We start from the raw sequence: 19,758 nt of genomic DNA, 5'->3' as shown, positions 1-19,758 counted from the left end.
TAGTTCTTATGCCTTAATAAAATACAAATTTGTAAAATTAATAAAAAATAGTACTGATAAATGCCAATAGTGTTCAGAAGAGTAACCCTAACTTAATGTGGTAAATTATGTTGCTTTCCTGAATTAAATCCTCACTTACAAAATGATGATGGCTCTGCTGCCTTTGCACAAGGCGTTTTGTATGCCAAACATGGCCGATTACCCAAATCACCTGGGATTTTTTTTAAAACTGGGTATTTGAGCTCCAAGTTCAACCTTCTGCTGAATTGGAATTTCCATAATGGAGCCCACACCCTCCCCCACCATGATTCTTAAGGTCAGTAGCATTTGGAAATTATTACAACATCCTGACTTTCTTCCAGCTCCTCTAGTATCCAGGGCAGGTTGTGCCTGGAAATTGACTTATCCAAGTTCCCATTTGTTTTTAAAATTAATCTTCATGTTTAGGAAGGAACAAACAATAAAGTTTTGTGCAGGTTGGGGCTTTGGAGAGGCAACACACAAGCCAACCACACAATGCCTCCAGCGGGCAGGACACGTGTGGGAGTGTGGCTGAGCCACACTTCATGCCTCTGCACTAGCGTTTGCAAGCCTGGGGCTTATTTTCAGGGCTTGTCTGTAGCTATCTGTAAAGGCTTTCCTCTCCAGCATAAACAATGAGAGGCTGGCTCATTGAAGTAAAGCCATTCATCGGGTAACCTCAGCTAAACTCATGGCAACAGTTGGCCACGTCAGTGTCCAAACTGGTATTCTAATTATTGTCCCCAGGCTGCTGCTCTTGTCCACATCTATCTCGATGGATCTGTCTTGGTGAGTCACGGTGGCTGTGAACTGGGACAAGGCCTTCACACCAAAATGATCCAGGTGAGATAGGTATTCCTTTTCTCCACTGTGGAAGAGCATTGCTGGACCTCAAGCTTGTCTGCCTGTGCTGTCCTCAACTAGAGGTCCTAGAGTGACTGTACTGCTGCGTGGCTACTGCGAAGGAGGCAAAAACGAAAACAAACAGATTCTTCGCTAGGCCACAAAGAAAACCGCGTCTGCTTCATAGTGCCATTTAAAATCTTCTGAATTATATAATCAACATATGAAATCACCAGTGTTCCCTTAAATGTTCATCAGTACAGTGTAGCCAGGTTTTATACTCAGTTCAAAAAAAGAATTAAAAGGTTTTCAACTTGTGGGGAGGGAGAATTAAAGTCAATGAAATAAATAGTATTTTTCTCCTGCTTCTGGCAGGTGGCGAGTCGTGAACTGAACATCCCTGAGTCATATATACACCTGTCTGAGACGAACACTACCACGGTTTCCAATGCGACCTTCACAGCTGGCTCAATGGGGGCAGACATCAATGGGAAGGCCGTGCAGGTGACTTTTTTTCATTTCTCAGTCACCCAGGGCACCGTGCTGGAAGGGATCTTGTCCCATCCCTTCTTTTATGGAACATGAAACTGAGGCCAAGAAGGATCAAGCAAGCTAGATCTCTGAGCTAATCACTGGCAGAACCAAGACTCCAAGTGGTTCCAGCTCTCTCTGTGGGCTTCTCTCCTCTCCCTTGAATAAAATCTACCTCTAATTGTTCTAATAACTCTAAGATCACTTAAAATCCATTTTGGGGGGCCTTGCCATATGGCATGCAAGATCTTATTTCAACTAGAGATTGAACCCATATGCCCTTGCAGTGGAAGCGCAGAGTCCTAACCACTGGACCACCAGGAAAGTCCCCATTGGTCTCTTTTATCTCATTTCAGTAATTTAAATGTCCAATCCAAAATTCCAAAACGTACTTCAAATTCCACTGTCTTTGCTACTTCCCAGCTTGGGCCTGCAGGCAGAAAGGGGCAGGCATGGCTTCTCTCCATTTCTCTCCCTACCCTTTCCCCACTGCCACCATCCCCCTCACCTACGTTTCAGACCCCTATAAAGTCCAAGGAAGAGCAAGCACAGAGGTGAGAGGCAGAATAGGTCTTACTTGGCTGGCATCAGTGTAATCTGATTGTGCCACGTCTGATTCCTCCCCTCATGGGTGCCGTCGTGAGCTCCCTAGAGGGCCCCTTCCAGGCAGCTTTGACCGGGGCCATGCCTCTCTATGGCTTTAGCCACTTGTGACCTGCCCCAGCCCCACCCTGAGCCCCAGGCCAGCTGCCTCCTCTTTCTACTGAGGGACCTCCCCACTTTCAGGAAGCTCTGATACAGGAAAGTAAAAGTGAAAGTCACTCAGTCTTGCCTGATTCTTTGTGACCCCGTGGCCTATACAGCCCATGGGATTCTCCAGGCCAGAATACTGTAGTGAGTAGCCTTTCCCTTCTCCAGGGGATCTTTCCAACCCAGGGATCGAACCCAGGTCTCTCGCACTGCAGTCGGATTCTTTACCAGCTGAGCCACAAGGGAAACTCTGATACAGGGGGCCCTTTTCAATCTAGAGGTTAGAGGTTAGCCAGAGTTGGGAGGCAGGGCAACAGAAATTATTTCATAACAGTTATAGAGTCACCAAAAAAATACATACAAGAATAAGATTGCTTTCAAAAATCAGTGAGTAAAAGTACAGCTTACAACATGAAAACTTCATTTATTAATAGAACTATGTGGATATTCCTGGGCCACCTTTGAGACAAAATAAAATCCTTCATCTGAAGTCTAAAAATGTAGTTCTCAAAACGAAGCCTTCCCACACACTGCCTTCCGCTGTCTGATTTGCACAGAGCTGTGTTCAGCAGATCCAGAGAGAGCTACTTGGGAGGAAAGGAGGGGCAGTTTGCCACCCAGTTGCCATCAGGCCTCCTACAGCTTTGCAGTGGGCTTCCATGATGGGTTGAAGAGCTTCCGAGGTTCATAGCTTCCCAAGGCTCTAGACTGTTTGTCAGCTGACCATCATGCCAGATTTTCGAAAGAACCACGTGGAGCAGAAGCTGGGGCTTCACTGGCTACCAAGGAGACAGTGGCTCTAGCCCTGGTGTAAATAGGCTGTCCGTTAGCTGAGGAAAGTGAAGTTGTTAATTTCAGAACCCCAGAATTCTTTTTTAAATCTCAAGTCATTTATATGGGAGTAAACCTGCCTCTTGAGAAACTTATATGCAGGTCAGGAAGCAACAGTTAGAACTGGACATGGAAAAACAGACTGGTTCCAAATAGGAAAAAGAGTACGTCAAGGATGAACATTGTCACCCTGCGTATTTAACTTCTATGTAGAGTACATCATGAGAAACGCTGGGCTGGAAGAAGCACAAGCTGGAATCAAGGTTGCCGGGAGAAATATCAGTAACCTCAGATAGGCAAATGATGCCACCCTTATGGCAGAAAGTGAAGAGGAACTAAAAAGCCTCTTGATGAAAGTGAAAGAGGAGAGTGAAAAAGTTGGCTTAAAGCTCAACATTCATAAAACAAAGATCATGGCATCTGGTCCCATCATTTCATGGGAAATAGATGGGGAAACAGTGGAGACAGTGTCAGACTTTATTTTGGGGGGCTCCAAAATCACTGCGGATGGTGACCAGCCATGAAATTAAAAGACGCTTACTCCTTAGAAGAAAAGTTATGACCAACCTAGATAGCATATTAAAAAGCAGAGACATTACTTTGCCAACAAAGGTCCGTCTAGTCAAGGCTGTGGTTTTTCCAGTGGTCGTGTATGGATGTGAGAGTTGGACTGTGAAGAAAGCTGAGCGCGGAAGAACTGATGCTTTTGAACTGTGGTGTTGGAGAAGACTGTTCAGAGTCCCTTGGACTGCACAGGAGCATGTGGTCAGGGTGCCAGTAAGGGGAAGAACAGCTGAGCTTCAGACAGGCGGGATCTCTGACTCAGGTTTGTCTTGAATGTGGCACTCTTATAGAAGGTATCCATTGGTAATGAGGTCAATATTGAAAATTGAATGAGCCAGCAAAGGCGGATTTATGAAAACAGGGATCTCCCTGATACACGAAAAGCCAGAGGCCATTTCCCAAAGACAAGAAGACAGAACAGAAGAAACAAACCAAGAGAGGGTGTGAGGGGGGCTCTGAGTCTGAGAGGAGTAACTGAGGGCAGACAAGTAAATAGATTTGCATTTGAATTGAGTGGAAGCCAAGCTGAGGCCCACCGACACCTGGGAATCAGTAGAGGTGATTTTAAGGGTCTGAGATTTCAACTCAATAATTTTTATTTTCATTTCAATGACAATCTTTGAAAAATTAAAGCAAGCATGTTTTGCATCATCAGAATGACCATTTTATAAGTGGAGGATTGCCATGAGATCTCTTTGTCCACATTTGGGACCAAGAAGTATACTTCATGTCAAGGTAACAATAGCAGAGATGGACTTGATACATGAATGATGTTTCCTTGCCCAGTGAATAGCGAATGATGGCAAAGTATGAAGTGCAAAGTAAAAATCCATAGCAATTTAAATAAGAGAGAAAATTGATCTGTCAATTGGCATGCACTAAGCACATGAACTCCGAAGTATGTATGCCTCAGCACTCCAGACCTTTCTTCATTCCAAGCAGCAGTTTAGCTTCAGAAAAGCAAGATCAGCAACCCACTAAATTAATGTTATTCTGAATTTTATTGGTCTATAGATTGGTTTGCACGCTTTATTGTTTTATTTCTGCTTTAGAGTTATCAAAGAGCTATAACTATACACAGACTCTAACTTTATGTTAACACATATTTAAACAAGATGATAATAAAAATAATTTTCAGTCAACACCTCAGGAGCCACAAGGATGTCTGTCTCCCTCTGAGGGGTTCCATCTGTGAATCACGTTTAAGAAGCCCCGCCCAGAGGACTAGGAAGCAGGTTCTCAAAACCGATTGTCTACATTTGAATTGAGTATTTTGCTGTTCCCTGAGGCCTTCATTTCTGATATTTCAAACATTTCTTTTTAGAATGCCTGCCAAATTCTTAAAGCCCGTCTTCAGCCAGTCATCAGGAAAAACCCTAAGGGAACGTGGGAGGAGTGGGTAAGTGTTCTCTTTATCACCCTTGCCCGGAAAAGGGCAGATACACCCAGGTGGGCCAAATCCTGCGTGCACGGACCAATTTGTGGTGCCCTTTCAAGAACAAAACATTTCTTAACATTACTTCTGCTTTCCAAAAGAGTAAGAGAGATGTCTGTGTTCACTGCAACGTGACTTTATTTCAGAGCCCAGTCTCTCACAGAGCACGATGGCAGCATAAGTAATAAGTGTCAGTCACTCAGTTGTGTCTGACTCTGTGACCCCATGGACTGCAGCCCACCAGGTTCCTCTGTGCATGGAATTCTCCAGGCCAGAATACTGGAGTGAGTTGCTATTTCCTTCTCCAAGGGATCTTCCCTACCCAGAGATGGAACCCAGGTTTCCTGCCTTGCAGTCAGATTCTTTACCATCTGAGCCACCAAGGAAGCCTGATAACAGCATAGGGTCTAAAGTGAAACACACCCAGTACGCTGCCCTGCCTGTCACTGCCCAGGGTCCCTGGGCCTGCCCCTGGGTCTGTCCCCTGGTGCCTCAAGGCCTTGGTTTTCTCACCAGAGCAATGGAGACAATAGCAGTCCTAATATCAAAAGATTATTCTATTGTAATAACTTTATAGTAATTATTTAATTAATAATTATATTAAGTATAATAAGCTATATTTAATTAATATGATTAATTATTTTGTTTCTATTATTATAGCCATTAGTAGTATTATTCCCAGCCCTACCCAGTTTATTCGAGCAGGGAAGCTGACATAATACACTGAGACAGCCATTCAAATTATTTGGGAAAAAGTCAGGGTAAGAATACATACATGAAAAAAAAAAGAATACATACATGCATATACACATATACATATATGTGTGTATAAAAATAGATATACATACCCGTGTGCATACATAGTGTGCACACATACATATAAGTGCATGAATGCGGCCTAGCCTGTTTTCTAATTTAAAAAGCCAAAAAGGGTGAAAAAATAATAAACTTCATACTACAATCTCAAAAAATAGAGTCCCAGAGTATAGCCAGCAGCTGCCTTTAAGCGCCTCCCTTGGAAAGCCTGACCTGTGGCTTGTATGGGCGTGAGTCTCACTCCAGGGGAACACAGATACAGAGCTCAGTGCAAACTAGAAGAAGCAAGCCCCTCATGGAAGGCCTTTCTCATTGCTTTCCCCAAACTTTCATTTCTTTGTAACCAATCATCTTTTCCAGATTTCTGAAGCCTACGAAGAATCCATCAGTCTCTCCGCTACTGGATATTTCAAGTAAAGGACATTCTTGTTTTGGCTTAGATTACACTTAGGCAAGGACGGTGGGCACTCAGCTATCTGACCAAGTGCCCTGAGAGCCCTGGAGCTCTTCTGGGCCCCTTGTCAACCCTCAGCCCTGGGTCATGGGGTGCGAAGGGAGGTGGGGGAGGGCCAAGGATTCCCAGAGGCCTCCATGCTATTAACCAACCAGAAGGGACACCATAGCTCCCTACGTGCCACTCTGGCCATCCCAGCAACTGTGCACTGGAGGGCAGGGTTGGGACACCAGTGGGCCTTCTCCCCACATCTGTGGTGGTTCTCTTGCAGCCTTGATCACTACCACTCCACTCTCAGGAAATGGGAAGAGAGGCATCAGCCCCAGGGTGGGTGCTCTCTTCATCTCCAGGACCCAGAGCTCAGAGGGCATTCAGTCCACTAGTGGGGAAAATGCCTTTTCTTTTCATTCCTGACTTCTCTTCTCAGAGGCTACCAGACAAATATGGACTGGAAGAAGGGGGAAGGTGACGCTTTCCCATATTTTGTTTATGGAGCATCCTGTTCCGAGGTTGAAGTCGACTGTCTCACAGGGGCTCATAAGGTAAAGAGCGATGTTTGTGTTCACCATCTTCACAAACATTGTTTTCTGTGCATAAAGATTCTCCCAGTGGGAGAACCAGGGACAGATACATAATTTGAGCCCAGATCTATTTTAAGTAAACAGCATTTCCCATTGTGCATTTTCTCTCATGTGTTTTCAGCTCCTTAGGACTGACATCTTCATGGATGCTGCTTTCAGCATAAACCCAGCTGTGGACATTGGACAGGTGCGTGATACCAGAGCCACCGCCACAGGGGCTTTTGGTCGGTTCCCTTTAGAAAATTCTTTCCCAGAGTCCTCTAAATGTTGTTTATGCCTGATACAAGTATTCTACAATATATAGTATATACTGCACACACAAATAGATAAGATATTGGAAGAATATTCAAGAAAAAGTTGTCTTTTCTTCAGTGGTTGCCTTTATGGCAGGAATATGTATGATTTCTAATTTAGCTTTCTAATTTAGCCTCAGTTCTGTTCAGTTCAGTTGCTCAGTTGCGTCCGACTCTTTGTGACCCCATGGACTGAAGCACACCAGGCTTCCCTCTCCATAACCAACTCCCAGAGCTTGCTCAAATTCATGTCCATCAAGTTGGTGATGCCATCCAACCATCTCATCCTCTGTCATCCCCTTCTCCTCCTATCCTCAATCTTTCCCAGCATCAGGGTCTTTTCAAATGAGCCAGTTATTCATATCAGGTGGCCAGTCTATTGGAGTTTCAGCTTCAGCATCAGTCCTTCCGATGAATATTCAGGACTGATTTCCTTTAGAATAGACTGGCTTGATCTTGCAGTCCAAGGGACTCTCAAGAGTCTTCTCCATCAAGGATCAATTCTTCGGCACTCAGCTTTCTTTATGGTCCAACTCTCACATCCATACATGACTACTAGAAAAACCTTAGCTTTGATTATATGGACCTTTGTCAGCAAAGTAGTATCTCTGCTTTTTAATATACTGTCTAGGTCGTAGTTTTTCTTCCAAGGAGAAAGCGTCTTTTAATTTCATGGCTGCAGTCACCATATGCAATGATTTTGGAGCCCGAGAAAATAGAGTCTGTCACTGTTTCCATTGTTTCCATGAAGTGATGGGACCAGATGCCATGATCTTTGCTTTTTGAATGTTGAGTTTTAAGCCAGCTTTTTCACTCTCCTCTTTCACTTTCACTAAGAGGCTCTTTAGTTCCTCTTCACTTTCTGTCCTAAAGGTGGTGTCATCTGCATATCTGAGGTTACTGATATTTCTCCCAGCAATCTAATTCCAGCTTGTGCTTCATCCAGCCTGGCATTTCGCATGATGTAGTCTGCATATAAGTTAAATAAGCAAGGTACAGTTCAGTTCAGTTCAGTTCAGTCGCTCAGTCGTGTCCGACTCTTTACGACCCCATGAATCGCAGCACACCAGGCCTCCCTGTCCATCACCATCTCCCGGAGTTCACTCAGACTCAGGTCCATCGAGTCCGTGATGCCATCCAGCCATCTCATCCTCAGTCGTCCCCTTCTCCTCCTGCCCCAATCCCTCCCAGCATCAGAGTCTTTTCCAATGAGTCAACTCTTCGCATGAGGTGTCCGAAGTACTGGAGTTTCAGCTTTAGCATCATTGCTTCCAAAGAAATCCCAGGGTTGATCTCCTTCAGAATGGACTGGTTGGATCTCCTTGCAGTCCAAGGGACTCTCAAGAGTCTTCTCCAACACCACAGCTCAAAAGCATCAATTCTTCGGTGTTCAGCCTTCTTCACAGTCCAACTCTCACATCCATACATGACCACTGGAAAAACCATAGCCTTGACTAGATGGACCTTAGTTGGCAAAGTAATGTCTCTGCTTTTGAATATACTATCTAGGTTGGTCATAACTTTTCTTCCAAGGAGTAAGCATCTTTTAATTTCATGGCTGCAGTTACCATCTGCAGTGATTTTGGAACCCAAAAAACTAAAGTCTAACGCTGTTTCTACTGTTTCCCCATCTATTTCCCATAAAGTGGTGGGACCAGATGCCATAATCTTTGTTTTCTGAATGTTGAGCTTTAAGCCAACTTTTTCACTCTCCTCTTTCACTTTCATCAAGAGGATTTTTAGCTCCTCTTCACTTTCTGCCATAAGGGTGGTGTCATCTGCATATCTGAGGTTATTGAGATTTCTCCTGGCAATCTTGATTCTAGCCTGTGTTTCTTCCAGTCCAGCGTTTCTCATGATGTACACTGCATGGAAGTTAAATAAGCAGGGTGACAATATACAGCCTTGACGCACTCCTTTTCCTATTTGGAACCAGTCTATTGTTCCCTGTCCAGTTCTAACTGTTGCTTCCTGACCTGCATACAGATTTCTCAAGAGGCAGGTTAGGTGGTCTGGTATTCCTATCTCTTTCAGAATTTTCCACAGGTTATTGTGATCCACACAGTCAAAGGCTTTGGCATAGTCAATAAAGCAGAAGTGGATGTTTTTCTGGAACTCTCTTGCTTTTTTGATGATCCAGCGGATGTTGGCAATTTGATCTCTGGTTCCTCTGCCTTTTCTAAAACCAGCTTGAACATCAGGGAGTTCACGGTTCACGTATTGCTGAAGCCTGGCTTGGAGAATTTTGAACATTACTTTACTAGCATGTGAGATGAGTGCAATTGTGTGGTAGTTTGAGCATTCTTTGACATTGCCTTTCTTTGGAATTGGGATGAATACTGACCTTTTCCAGTCCTGTGGCCACTGCTGAGTTTTCCAAATTTGCTGGCATATTGAGTGCAGCACTTCCACAGCATCATCTTTTAGGATTTGAAACAGCTCAGTTGGAATTCCATTACCTGCACTAGCTTTGTTCGTAGTGATCTCTGTATTTCATGTATTGCTGAAGCCTGGCTTGGAGAATTTTGAGCATTACTTTGCTAGCATGTGAGATGAGTGCAATTGCGTGGTAGTTTAAACATTCTTTGACATTGCCTTTCTTTGGAATTGGGATGAATACTGACCTTTTCTAGTCCTGTGGCCACTGCTGAGTTTTCCAAATTTGCTGGCATATTGAGTGCAGCACTTTCACAGCATCATCTTTTAGGATTTGAAACAGCTCAGTTGGAATTCCATTATCTCCACTAGCTTTGTTCATAGTGATGCTTCCTAAGGCCCACTTGACTTCACATTCCAGGATGTCTGGTTCTAGATGAGTAATCACACCATCATGGTTATCTGAGTCATTAAGATCTTTTTTGTATAGTTCTTCTGTGTATTCTTGCCACCTCTTCTTAATATCTTCTGCTTCTGTTAGGTCCATACTGTTTCTGTCCTTAATTGTACCCATCTTTGCATGAAATGTTCCCTTGGTAACTCTAATTTTCTTGAAGAGATCTGCTAAGAGATCTTGAAGCAACTGCTGCTAAGTAGTTTCAGTCACACTCTGTGTGACCCCATAGACGGCAGCCCACCAGGCTCCTCTGTCCACGGAATTCTCCAGGCAAGAATACTGGAGTGGGTTGCCATTTCCTTCTCCCTGAAGAGATCTCTAGTCTTTCCCATTCTGTTGTTTTCCTCTATTTCTTTGTATTGATCACTTAAGAAGACTTTCTTATCTCTCCTTGCTATTCTTTGGAAGCCTGCATTCAGATGGGTATATCTTTGCTTTTCTCCTTTGCCTTTAGCGTATCTTTTTTTCTCAGCTATTTGTAAGGCCTCCTCAGACAGCCACTTTGCCTTTGCATTTCTTTTTCTTGGGGATAGTTTTGATCACTATCTCCTGTACAATGTTATGAACCTCCGTCTGTAGTTCTTCAGGCACTCTATCAGATCCCTTGAATCTATTTGTCCCTTCCACTGTATAATCATAAGGGATTTGATTTAGGTCACACCTGAATGGTCTAGTGGTTTTCGCTACTTTCTTCAATTTAAGTATGAATTTTGCAATAAGGAGTTGATGATCTGAGTCACAGTCCTCAGTGGACATTAATATGTTCATAATTAGGAAACATTATATAAATACCTAATAGAAAGTTACAACAGTATTCATATTAATATTGGTTTTAAGTAGACCACAATGTAGCAAAATATAAGGGAAAAGAAATGCTTAAAGTTTTTCCCCTCTTGCTGAATTTCTGATTTTTATCTCACAAATAAAATGAACATGACCAAAGGCTTCTTAAATTTAGAGTTAAAACCTTTCCAGCTGTTGGCATAACTTTGCTTTTTTCCTAGCCTGTTACTCACAGTGAGTTCCCACAAACCACCAGCATCAGCCCACCTGAAACCTATCGATCAGCCCCAGGTGACAGGAAGTTGGCTAGTGCCATTCCACACCTGAGGAACAGTCTACACAGGCTGAGCGGCTTGGCTTCACACCCAACACACCTGTGGTGCTTTCATATGCAAACAGCTTCCCCCTGTCCTAAGTCCTAGGAGACTGGTTTATATAGATTGATGTACTTTATAAGGAAGAGATGGGCCACTGGGTATATCTCAAAATGTGATCCTCAGAGTTTGCAACAGAAGACCTGTAGAGTTTATTGGAAATGAGGATCCCTGGCCCACCCAGGCCCAGACTAGCTCCATCATAACCTTGCTAGGCTGGGACTGGATTCCCCACTTTTTTTTTTAATTACTTATTATAATTGGAGGCTAATTACTTTACAATACTGTGGTGGGTTTTGCCATACATTGACATGAATCAGCCACATCTGTACATGTGTCCCCCATCCCAAACCCCCCTCCCACCTCCCTCTCCATCCCATCCCTCTGGGTTGTCCCAGTGCACCAGCTTTGAGTGCCCTGTTTCATGCATCGAACTTGGACTGGCCATCTATTTCACATATGGTAATATATATATTTCAATGCTATTCTCTCAAATCATCCCACCCTTGCCTTCTTCCACAGAGTCCAAAAGTCTGTTCTTTATATCTGTACCTTTTTTGCTGTCTCACATATAGGGTTGTCGTTACCATCTTTCTAAATTCCATGTATATGCGTTAATATACTGTATTGGTGTTTCTCTTTCTGACTTACTTCACTCTGTATAATAGGCTCCAGTTTCATCCACCTCATTAGAACTGATTCAAATGTGTTCTTTTTAATAACTGAGTAATATTCCATTGTGTATATGTACCACAACTTTCTTACCCATTCATCTGTCTATGGACATCTAGGTTGCTTCCATGTCCTGGCTATTGTAAACAGTGCTGCAATGAGCATTGGGGTACATGTGTCTCTTTTAATTCTCGTTTCCTTGGTGTATATGCCCAGCAGTGGGATTGCTGGGTCCTATGACAGTTCTATTTCCAGTTTTTTAAGGAATCTCCACACCGTTCTCCATAGTGGCTGTATAGTTTGCATTCCCACTAACAATGTAAGAGGGTTCCCTTTTCTCCACACCCTCTCCAGCATTTATTGTTTGTAGACTTTTTGATAAACAGCCATTCTGACCAGCGTGAGATGGTATCTCATTGTGGTTTTGGTTTGCATTTTTCTAATAATGAGTGATGTTGAGTATCTTTCACGTGTTTGTTAGCCATCTGTATGTCTTCTTTGGAGAAATGTCTGTTTGGTTCTTTGGCCCATTTTTTGACTGGATCGTTTATTTTTCTGGAATTGAGCTGCATGGGCTGTTTGCATATCTTTGAGATTAATTCTTTGTCAGTTGCTTCATTTGCTATTATTTTCTCCCATTCTGGAGGCTGTCTTTTCACTTTGCTTATAGTTTACTTCTTTGTACAAAAGCACTTTTAACCTGAAATTCACTGCAAGCAGGTAAGGCTTAGGAACCACAAGCCCCACCTCCCATTCCCTTTTCTTCCCCTTCTTCCCAACTCATTCCTGCCTCTTTATTGTTAAGCAGAGGCAGAAAGGGAGAGGTCATGATCAGGAAAATCTTGCATTTTTTCCATTGGAAAAGGAAAGAAAACCACAAGTGGGTTAGACTGCCACTCTTGCAATTTGATCTTTTCCTTAGGAACAAGCATTTGGAAACACTCAAATTTAGTGTTTAAATTTGTTTACCTTATTCTGTAATTTTACGTTTCAATAAAATGCAAACTCTACTTCAATTTTTAACCTCCAGGAAGATACCCCTTTTAAACAAGACCTTCATTTTCCTAAGAACACAATCATTTGTAAATAGGACACAGCCTGGCTTTAATTTTAAAATATTTAATTTAATAAAAATATTTCTTCCAGCCCACCTTGTTTAACACTGATCTACTCTCCATAGCAATTTATAAAGGGAAATAATGAAATACAGAAATTATAATGAATACAGTGTCATGGTTCCATTTATAGTTCATGTTGCTTTAATGTTAGCTTCTTTATTTTTTTAAATTGCCTTTAACTGCTTTTTTTAATTGGAGGATAATTGCTGTACAATGTTGTGTTGGTTTCTGCCATACAACAAGGTGGATCAGCCATAAGTATATATTCATCCCCCTCCCCCTTGAGCCTCCCTTCCACCCCCACCCCATCCCACCCCTCTAGGTTGTCACAGAATATCAGATTGGGTGTTCTGTGTTATACAACTTCCCTTTAGCTATCTATTTTACATATGGTAATGTCTGTTTCAATGCTACTCTCTCAATTCATTGAACCTAGAGTAGTCTGTTATACAGAGTGAAGTAAGTCGGAAAGAGAAAAACAAATATCATATATTTACCCATATATATGGAATCTAGAAAAATGGTACTGATGAACCTCTTTGCAGGGCAGGAATAGAGAGGCAGACACAGAGAACAGACTTGTGGACCTGAGAAGGGAAGGAGCAGGTGGGACAAGTTAAGAGGGTAGCTTCTTTTACAACTAATTCAACAGACATTTACTGAGAATCCATGTACCGAGTACCATGAATAAGAACAGAATACAGGAAGGTCAGGCCCCAGTGTACTTACAAGCTAGTGAGAGTGAAGCAAGAGCAAGAACAGAACAGAGAGTATACAGGGAAAATGCCCTCTGATCCCACCTTGATAGGGTAACTTGTTCAAGATGCTGTGAACCTGGATGAGGCAGTTCCTAAGTCCACCCAGGATGGACTTGGATGGTTGGAGGACCCAAAAGTCTCCAAAGAGGCAGTTGTTCTTTGACAGGACTTGGAGGATGAATAGGCATTTGCCAGTGGACAAGCTGAGTGGTGAACAATGAAGAGAGTAAACTGCTTTACAAAGACTTGGAGGTCCTGGGAATTCCTGGTGGTCCAGTGGTTAGGACTTAGTGCTTTCACTGTCCTGACCTGGGTCCAATTCCTGGTTGGGAAACTAAGGTCCCAAAGCCTCATGGGCATGGCCAAAAAAATACACACACACACACACACACACACAAAAACCATCAAGACTTGGAGATCTGAATGAATCTGGTGGATCTGGCACGTTACCCAGAATTTGAGAAGTGTCAGGTCCCTGGAGGGTGGGGTCTCTGGTGAGAAGAGCTGGGGATGAGATCAGGCTACCTCTGGATGGCAGGCTCCAGATCCTGGGGACCATTCATAAAGCCACCACAGTGCCTTCAAGAGTGGCTTACTACAGTGCAGAGCTCCCTTTTCAGTCACATTGGAACACTGATTCAACCAATATCACATACTTATGAACTGGAATTTTTGCCGGTAGATTGAAGGAGCATTTGTCCAAGGCATGGGATTCTATACCATAGAAGAGCTGAAATACTCCCCAGAAGGCGTGCTTCACTCTCGGGGTCCAGATGACTACAAAATCCCCACTGTCACTGAAATACCTGAAGAGTTCAACGTCACTTTGGTGCGTTCCCAAAATCCCGTCGCCATCTACTCGTCCAAGGTAAGAACCCGAGACCTCTCTGAGTTTGTTAGGGCTGCCTTAACAGAACACTACAGACTGGGTTGCCTAAACAGTGGAGATACATTTTCTCGCAGTTCTGGACGTTGGGGTCCAAGATGAAGATGTGATTTCTTTTGAAGCCTCTCTTTGGCTGGCAGATGTCCACCTTCTCCCCGTGCCTCTATATGATCATGGGCTTAGCATATACTAAATGTGCCTCTGTGTCATAACATTTTTTTTCTTAAAAGGACACCAGTCATGCTGGATTGGGGTCTACCCTAAAAACCTCATTCCTTAATTATCTTAAACCTAATTAACTTAAATTTAGTTATCTTAAACTTAATTATCTCTCTAAAGACCTTATCTCCAAATATGGTCTCAGTCCGAGGTAGTCAGGGTTAAGACTTCAGCATCTGAATTTGAGGAGGCACGATTCATCCCATAACAACCTACCCTGTCAATAAATAGTAAAATAGGGACTTCCCTGGTGGGCCAGTGGCCAAGACTCTGTGCTCCCAATGCAGGGGGTCAGGGTTTGACCCCTGGTCAGGGAACCAGATCCTCCATGCAGCAACTGGGAGGATTCACGTGGTACAACTAAAGATCCTGTGTTCCACGTCTAAGGTCCAGCACAGCCAAATAAATAAAAATAATTTTTTTTAGAAAAAGAAATATAAGCAACCCTGTGAATTAATTTATCCCTTGCAATTGCAAATACCAAAAGAAGAAGGAAAAAAAAGCAAACATTCACTGACTTCAGAAGCCCAAGTAGAGTCTTCACTCTTGGGTTGTTGTTCAGTTGCTCTCAGGAGAGATTATGAAATGAGTTTGAATCAGACAAGAAGGGCCAAGGAGTAAGCAGATATCTTGGGTCATTGGGCTAAGTGCCACCATGAGATTAAACTGAAGTAGACATATTTCACCGGCTCTGGACCTTCTTTTCTGCAACCTTCCCATGCCCTCCAGACTCAAGTCTTTCTTATCTACACTGCCTCTCCCCTCACTCTCCCCAAGTCAGGATAAACTTTCACACCAGCTTCTCACTGACAGTTTACTCTGAGGTGTTAAGACCACAAATACAGGAGGTGTTGACCCCAGGCTCCATAGAACCAATGAGCTCTCACTGGCTCATAAAGACTTAGGGCAAGGTCCTCAAACACGTGTGGAAAACACACAACTTCTCCAACTGAAGTTCTGTTCTAGGCCCACATCTGGCCAGACAGATGGCAACTTTAACCTCAGGCTTTCAGAGAATTCCTTCTTTATTAGGAGTAGGTCAGGTTAGGAGGAAGGTGAGACTTCCTGTCCAAATGGTCTCTACCTCCACTTCACCAGACATCGACCAGGGACATCGCTAAAGACCATCCTGACACAGGGCACAGTCCTGGCCCTGAGGACCTAGCCACCTCTCTGCCCGGTCTACTACCTGCTCTCCCCACCTCCCCTCTCCTCAGAGTAAAACCCTCTTTCTGCCAGCTCCTCCTCTCCCCGTCTCCCCGGCATTTGCTTCAGAGAGAACACCACAGACTGGGATAGCCTTTATCTGCTTGGGCCCTTGGACCCATCTCTCCACTAAGGCCCTGGACACAGACCAAGGACCAGAACACGTTGAAGAAAGAAAGAAGAAAAATCAGTAAAAAGAAGCATTGCTGAATTATTCAGCATGTAATGCCACCACATTGTTCATTCAAAAGCACCCAACACACAGTCAAGGAAGTTAACACAAAGACTTCCACAGTCCACCCTCCAGGGACAACCATCTCACTGTCTTTCAAGCTCAGCTACAAATATTATTGTTGTTTTGTTGTGGTCTTGAGTTCAGTGAAAATAGTCTGGAGCTGCAGTTGGAGTATCCTAGAGGGCCCTGAGGGCTTCTGTCTCCAGAACTTTACCTGGGTGGGGGGAGGTGCGGTGGGGGGGGCGCAGGGAGAGACATTTTAGCTGCCCATGTCCTGATGCCCCTGGGACATTTCCATGAGCCACTTTGAGGAGGACCCCCCCACACACAAATCAGCAGGCGGGGGAGTGATGGCGGGTGGGGGGTGGGTGGTAAGCTGGGGGATAGGGTGGGAATTTGGTTCTGGTAATTCTGATACAATGCATTCAGAGGGTTGTAAAGTCAGGAGGAGTGAGTGTGTGTGTGTACACAAATTAGCCCTAAAAGAACCATGCAATTATGACCGCCTTTTACCCTCCTTCTCAGGGGTTAGGTGAGGCTGGAATGTTCCTGGGATCCTCTGTGTTGTTCGCCATATATGATGCCGTGGCTGCTGCCCGCAGAGAGAGGGGGCTGACCAAGGCTTTCACCCTGAGTAGCCCAGCCACCCCTGAGTTGATTAGAATGACTTGTGTGGATCAGTTCACTGACATGGTAAGGCCGGTGAGGAGAGCTCCCTGTTAGAATCACCCCTTATGTGAACTTTCAGGTTCTTGGTATGGATCTGACAACGATGTAAAAATTACAGGGCAAGTTCATCTTTTCCATTGAAAATTCTCATTCTGGCTTCACTTACTACTTCTTATATGCTTCAAACTGCAAATACAGCTGCAAAGTGAGCGACCCTCTTCAAATGATGGTTCAAAGTTTCAGATCCCAAATAAAAGCACACAACTGACCCAGTGCTCGTATCAAATGGACATGCTAGGTTACTTTAAACATTTTGTAAGATGAAATTGATGTGCTATTTTCATTACCTTAATAATTAGATTAGATAGACATCAGATCTGGTCAATTATTCTGAAAATATCTGTTAAGCAAACTAATAAAAATAATTTAAATGAAACTATCAAGTTACAGGGCTTCCCAGGTGGCACTAGTGGTGAAGAACCTGCCTGCCAGTATAAGAGACACAAGAAACACGGGTTCAATCCCTGGGTTGGGAAGATCCCCTGGAGGAGGGCATGGCAACACACCAGTATTCTTGCCTGGAGAATCCCATGGACAGAGACTAGTGAGTTACAGTCCATAGGGTCGCAGAGAGTCAGACACAACTGAAGTGACTTAGCATGCTTGAACATCAAGTCACTGGGCACACTTTGATATGCCCTGTAATCACACACTAATTGATCATAGGTGCATTTTCCAGCTGCTAGAAATACATCTAGCACTATCATCAGAGACTGTTTCTATACTGAACTGCTTACTGCAGCCCAAATGAGTCTCTGGTGTAAAATTAGATTGCCTCAAGAGGGAGGAGATACATGCGTACTTACAGCTGATTCATGTTGCTATACGGCAAAAACCAACACAACATTGTAAAGCAATTACCCTCCAATTAAAAACTTTTTAAGAATTAGATTGCACTTTATGCCTTTGAAATCACAGGGCTTCTGAATAACATGCATCTTATCCCAAACATAAGAAGTATATGAGAATAAGGAGATTTAAAACTCAAGGAATGAAAGAAATATGAAAATTATCTAATTTTGATCAGAATAAAATGGATATTGAATTTTCTTTTTTAAAAAAATTTGTCTTCTGAATTACAACTTATTTCATATAACAATATTTTATTAATAATTTTTTCTTTTGATCTTCTTTAGATTCCCAGAGATGATCCATCAACATTTACACCTTGGTCCATCCATGTGTCTTAATCCTCAGAAAATGTGTTTTCCTCAAAAAGTGCAAGAATACATGTTTGACCTTAAAATTCTCAAACCCAAGCAAAATGTAGGTTGGCCCCCAATTGTCGAGGGTAATTTTAGCGTCTTTTCATTATTCTCTGTGGTTTAGGCCACTGTATAATTATGGTTTAGGATTCACATTTTCACCAAAATGTATAAGGAAGTTTAGAATCAAAACTTCTTCTTTCCATTTGTATTATCATTAATATATACAGCATCAGAATTTTCAACAATGGTGGAGTTTTCATTACCCAACAACTCAATAGAGACTGCTCGTACTTTGTTCTACACAAGTCTGCTCACCCCCAAAATCATTCACCCCCAAAACTCTTGGGATTCCCCGAAGCCAATGGTGTGCTGGTAGTAGCCAGTTCCTCTCGAAAAATCAATGATTTGTTTTATTTGCCGATTTCCACATTGTAAATACCCCACGTCAGCCAACTCCAAACCGCAGACAAGAGGTCTCTGAAGGCAGAATTGGAAGAGATGCTTGAAACCTGTTTGTGATCTCCAACTTGAAAACCCACCACAACCCTTGGTTCCTGCCGTTCCTCCCACGCAGCCCATGTAGATGGGGTTTAGAGAGGCAAACTATCCAGAGCCTCCAGCTGGTCCTCATCTGCCATGAGCCACGCACATGGTACCATGTCTTCCTTACCTGGGAAACAACACAGAGTAAAACAGCAATCTCAGATCACCCTGGTGTCCCTTCTTTTGGCTTAGTGTCTAAAAGGTGAAATCAGAGCCCCCTTCCTTTTGTCATCAAAGGGCCACAGAATCCTCAGGGTTCTCTTTCAGTTATCTCTTAGCTATTTTACATTGCATTTTCTTGAGGAAATATAGAGAAGATGTTCAATCTCCTATGAAGTTTGAAAACATGAATAAACGAAATCATTTGTTGGGACCTATGTGCTAGGTATGAAAGCTCTGTGTTTACAAAGAGAATGGATGTGGAGGGAAGGAGAGGGTGGGATGAATTGAGACAGTAGCATTGACGTATATACAATATCATGTGTAAAAAGCTAGCTAGCGGGAAGCCGCTGTATAGCACAGGGAGCTCAGCTCAATGGTCTGTGGTGACCTAGAGGGATGGGACGGGGGTGGTGGGAGGGAGGCTCAAGAGGGACAGGATATCCGTGTACATATAGCTGATTCGCCTTGCTGTACAACAGAAACCAACACAACATTGTAAAGCAGTTACATTCCAATTTAAAAAAAAGCTCTGGTGGTCCTAAGATGGCGGAGGAATAGGAAGGGAAGACCACTTTCTCCCTCACAAATTCCTCAAAAGATCATTTCAACGCGGAGCAAACTCCACAAAACAACCTCTGAATGCAGGCAGAGGACATCAGGCAACCAAAAAAGCAGATCATTGTCTTCAAAACCAGGTAGGAAAAAATATAAAAGACGAGAAAAGAGACAAAGGAGGTGGGGAGGGAGCTCCGTCCCGGGAAGGGAAGCCCGTCCCGGGAAGGGAATTCTAAGAAGAGAGGTTTCCAAACACAAGGAAACACTCTACCTGCCGAGTCTAAGGCGAGCCTTGGAAACACAGAGGGCAACATAACAGGAAGGAAAAACGAATAAATAATTAAAACCAACAGATTAC

At 43.3% G+C, this 19,758-nt stretch overlaps 1 protein-coding gene across 1 annotated transcript in view; it reads left to right on the top strand.

Moving 5' to 3' along the window:
* Nucleotides 1-18,382, top strand: part of LOC120854641 (aldehyde oxidase 4-like) — a 68,433-nt gene extending 50,051 nt beyond the window's left edge. Inside the window, exons 27-35 of the mRNA XM_040228842.1 lie at nt 769-864; nt 1,240-1,368; nt 4,865-4,939; nt 6,152-6,204; nt 6,673-6,787; nt 6,948-7,013; nt 14,340-14,525; nt 16,729-16,896; nt 18,069-18,382. Coding sequence (XP_040084776.1) covers nt 769-864; nt 1,240-1,368; nt 4,865-4,939; nt 6,152-6,204; nt 6,673-6,787; nt 6,948-7,013; nt 14,340-14,525; nt 16,729-16,896; nt 18,069-18,122 — 942 coding nt within the window. The 3' untranslated portion in view covers nt 18,123-18,382. The remainder of the gene's footprint in view (nt 1-768; nt 865-1,239; nt 1,369-4,864; nt 4,940-6,151; nt 6,205-6,672; nt 6,788-6,947; nt 7,014-14,339; nt 14,526-16,728; nt 16,897-18,068) is intronic.
* Nucleotides 18,383-19,758: the final 1,376 nt, after the last annotated feature.

The sequence above is a fragment of the Oryx dammah genome, unplaced genomic scaffold, assembly GCF_014754425.2.
Source record: "Oryx dammah isolate SB20612 unplaced genomic scaffold, SCBI_Odam_1.1 HiC_scaffold_27, whole genome shotgun sequence".
Taxonomy (NCBI): Eukaryota; Metazoa; Chordata; class Mammalia; order Artiodactyla; family Bovidae; genus Oryx; species Oryx dammah.
This window is presented reverse-complemented; position numbering and strand designations above follow the sequence as displayed.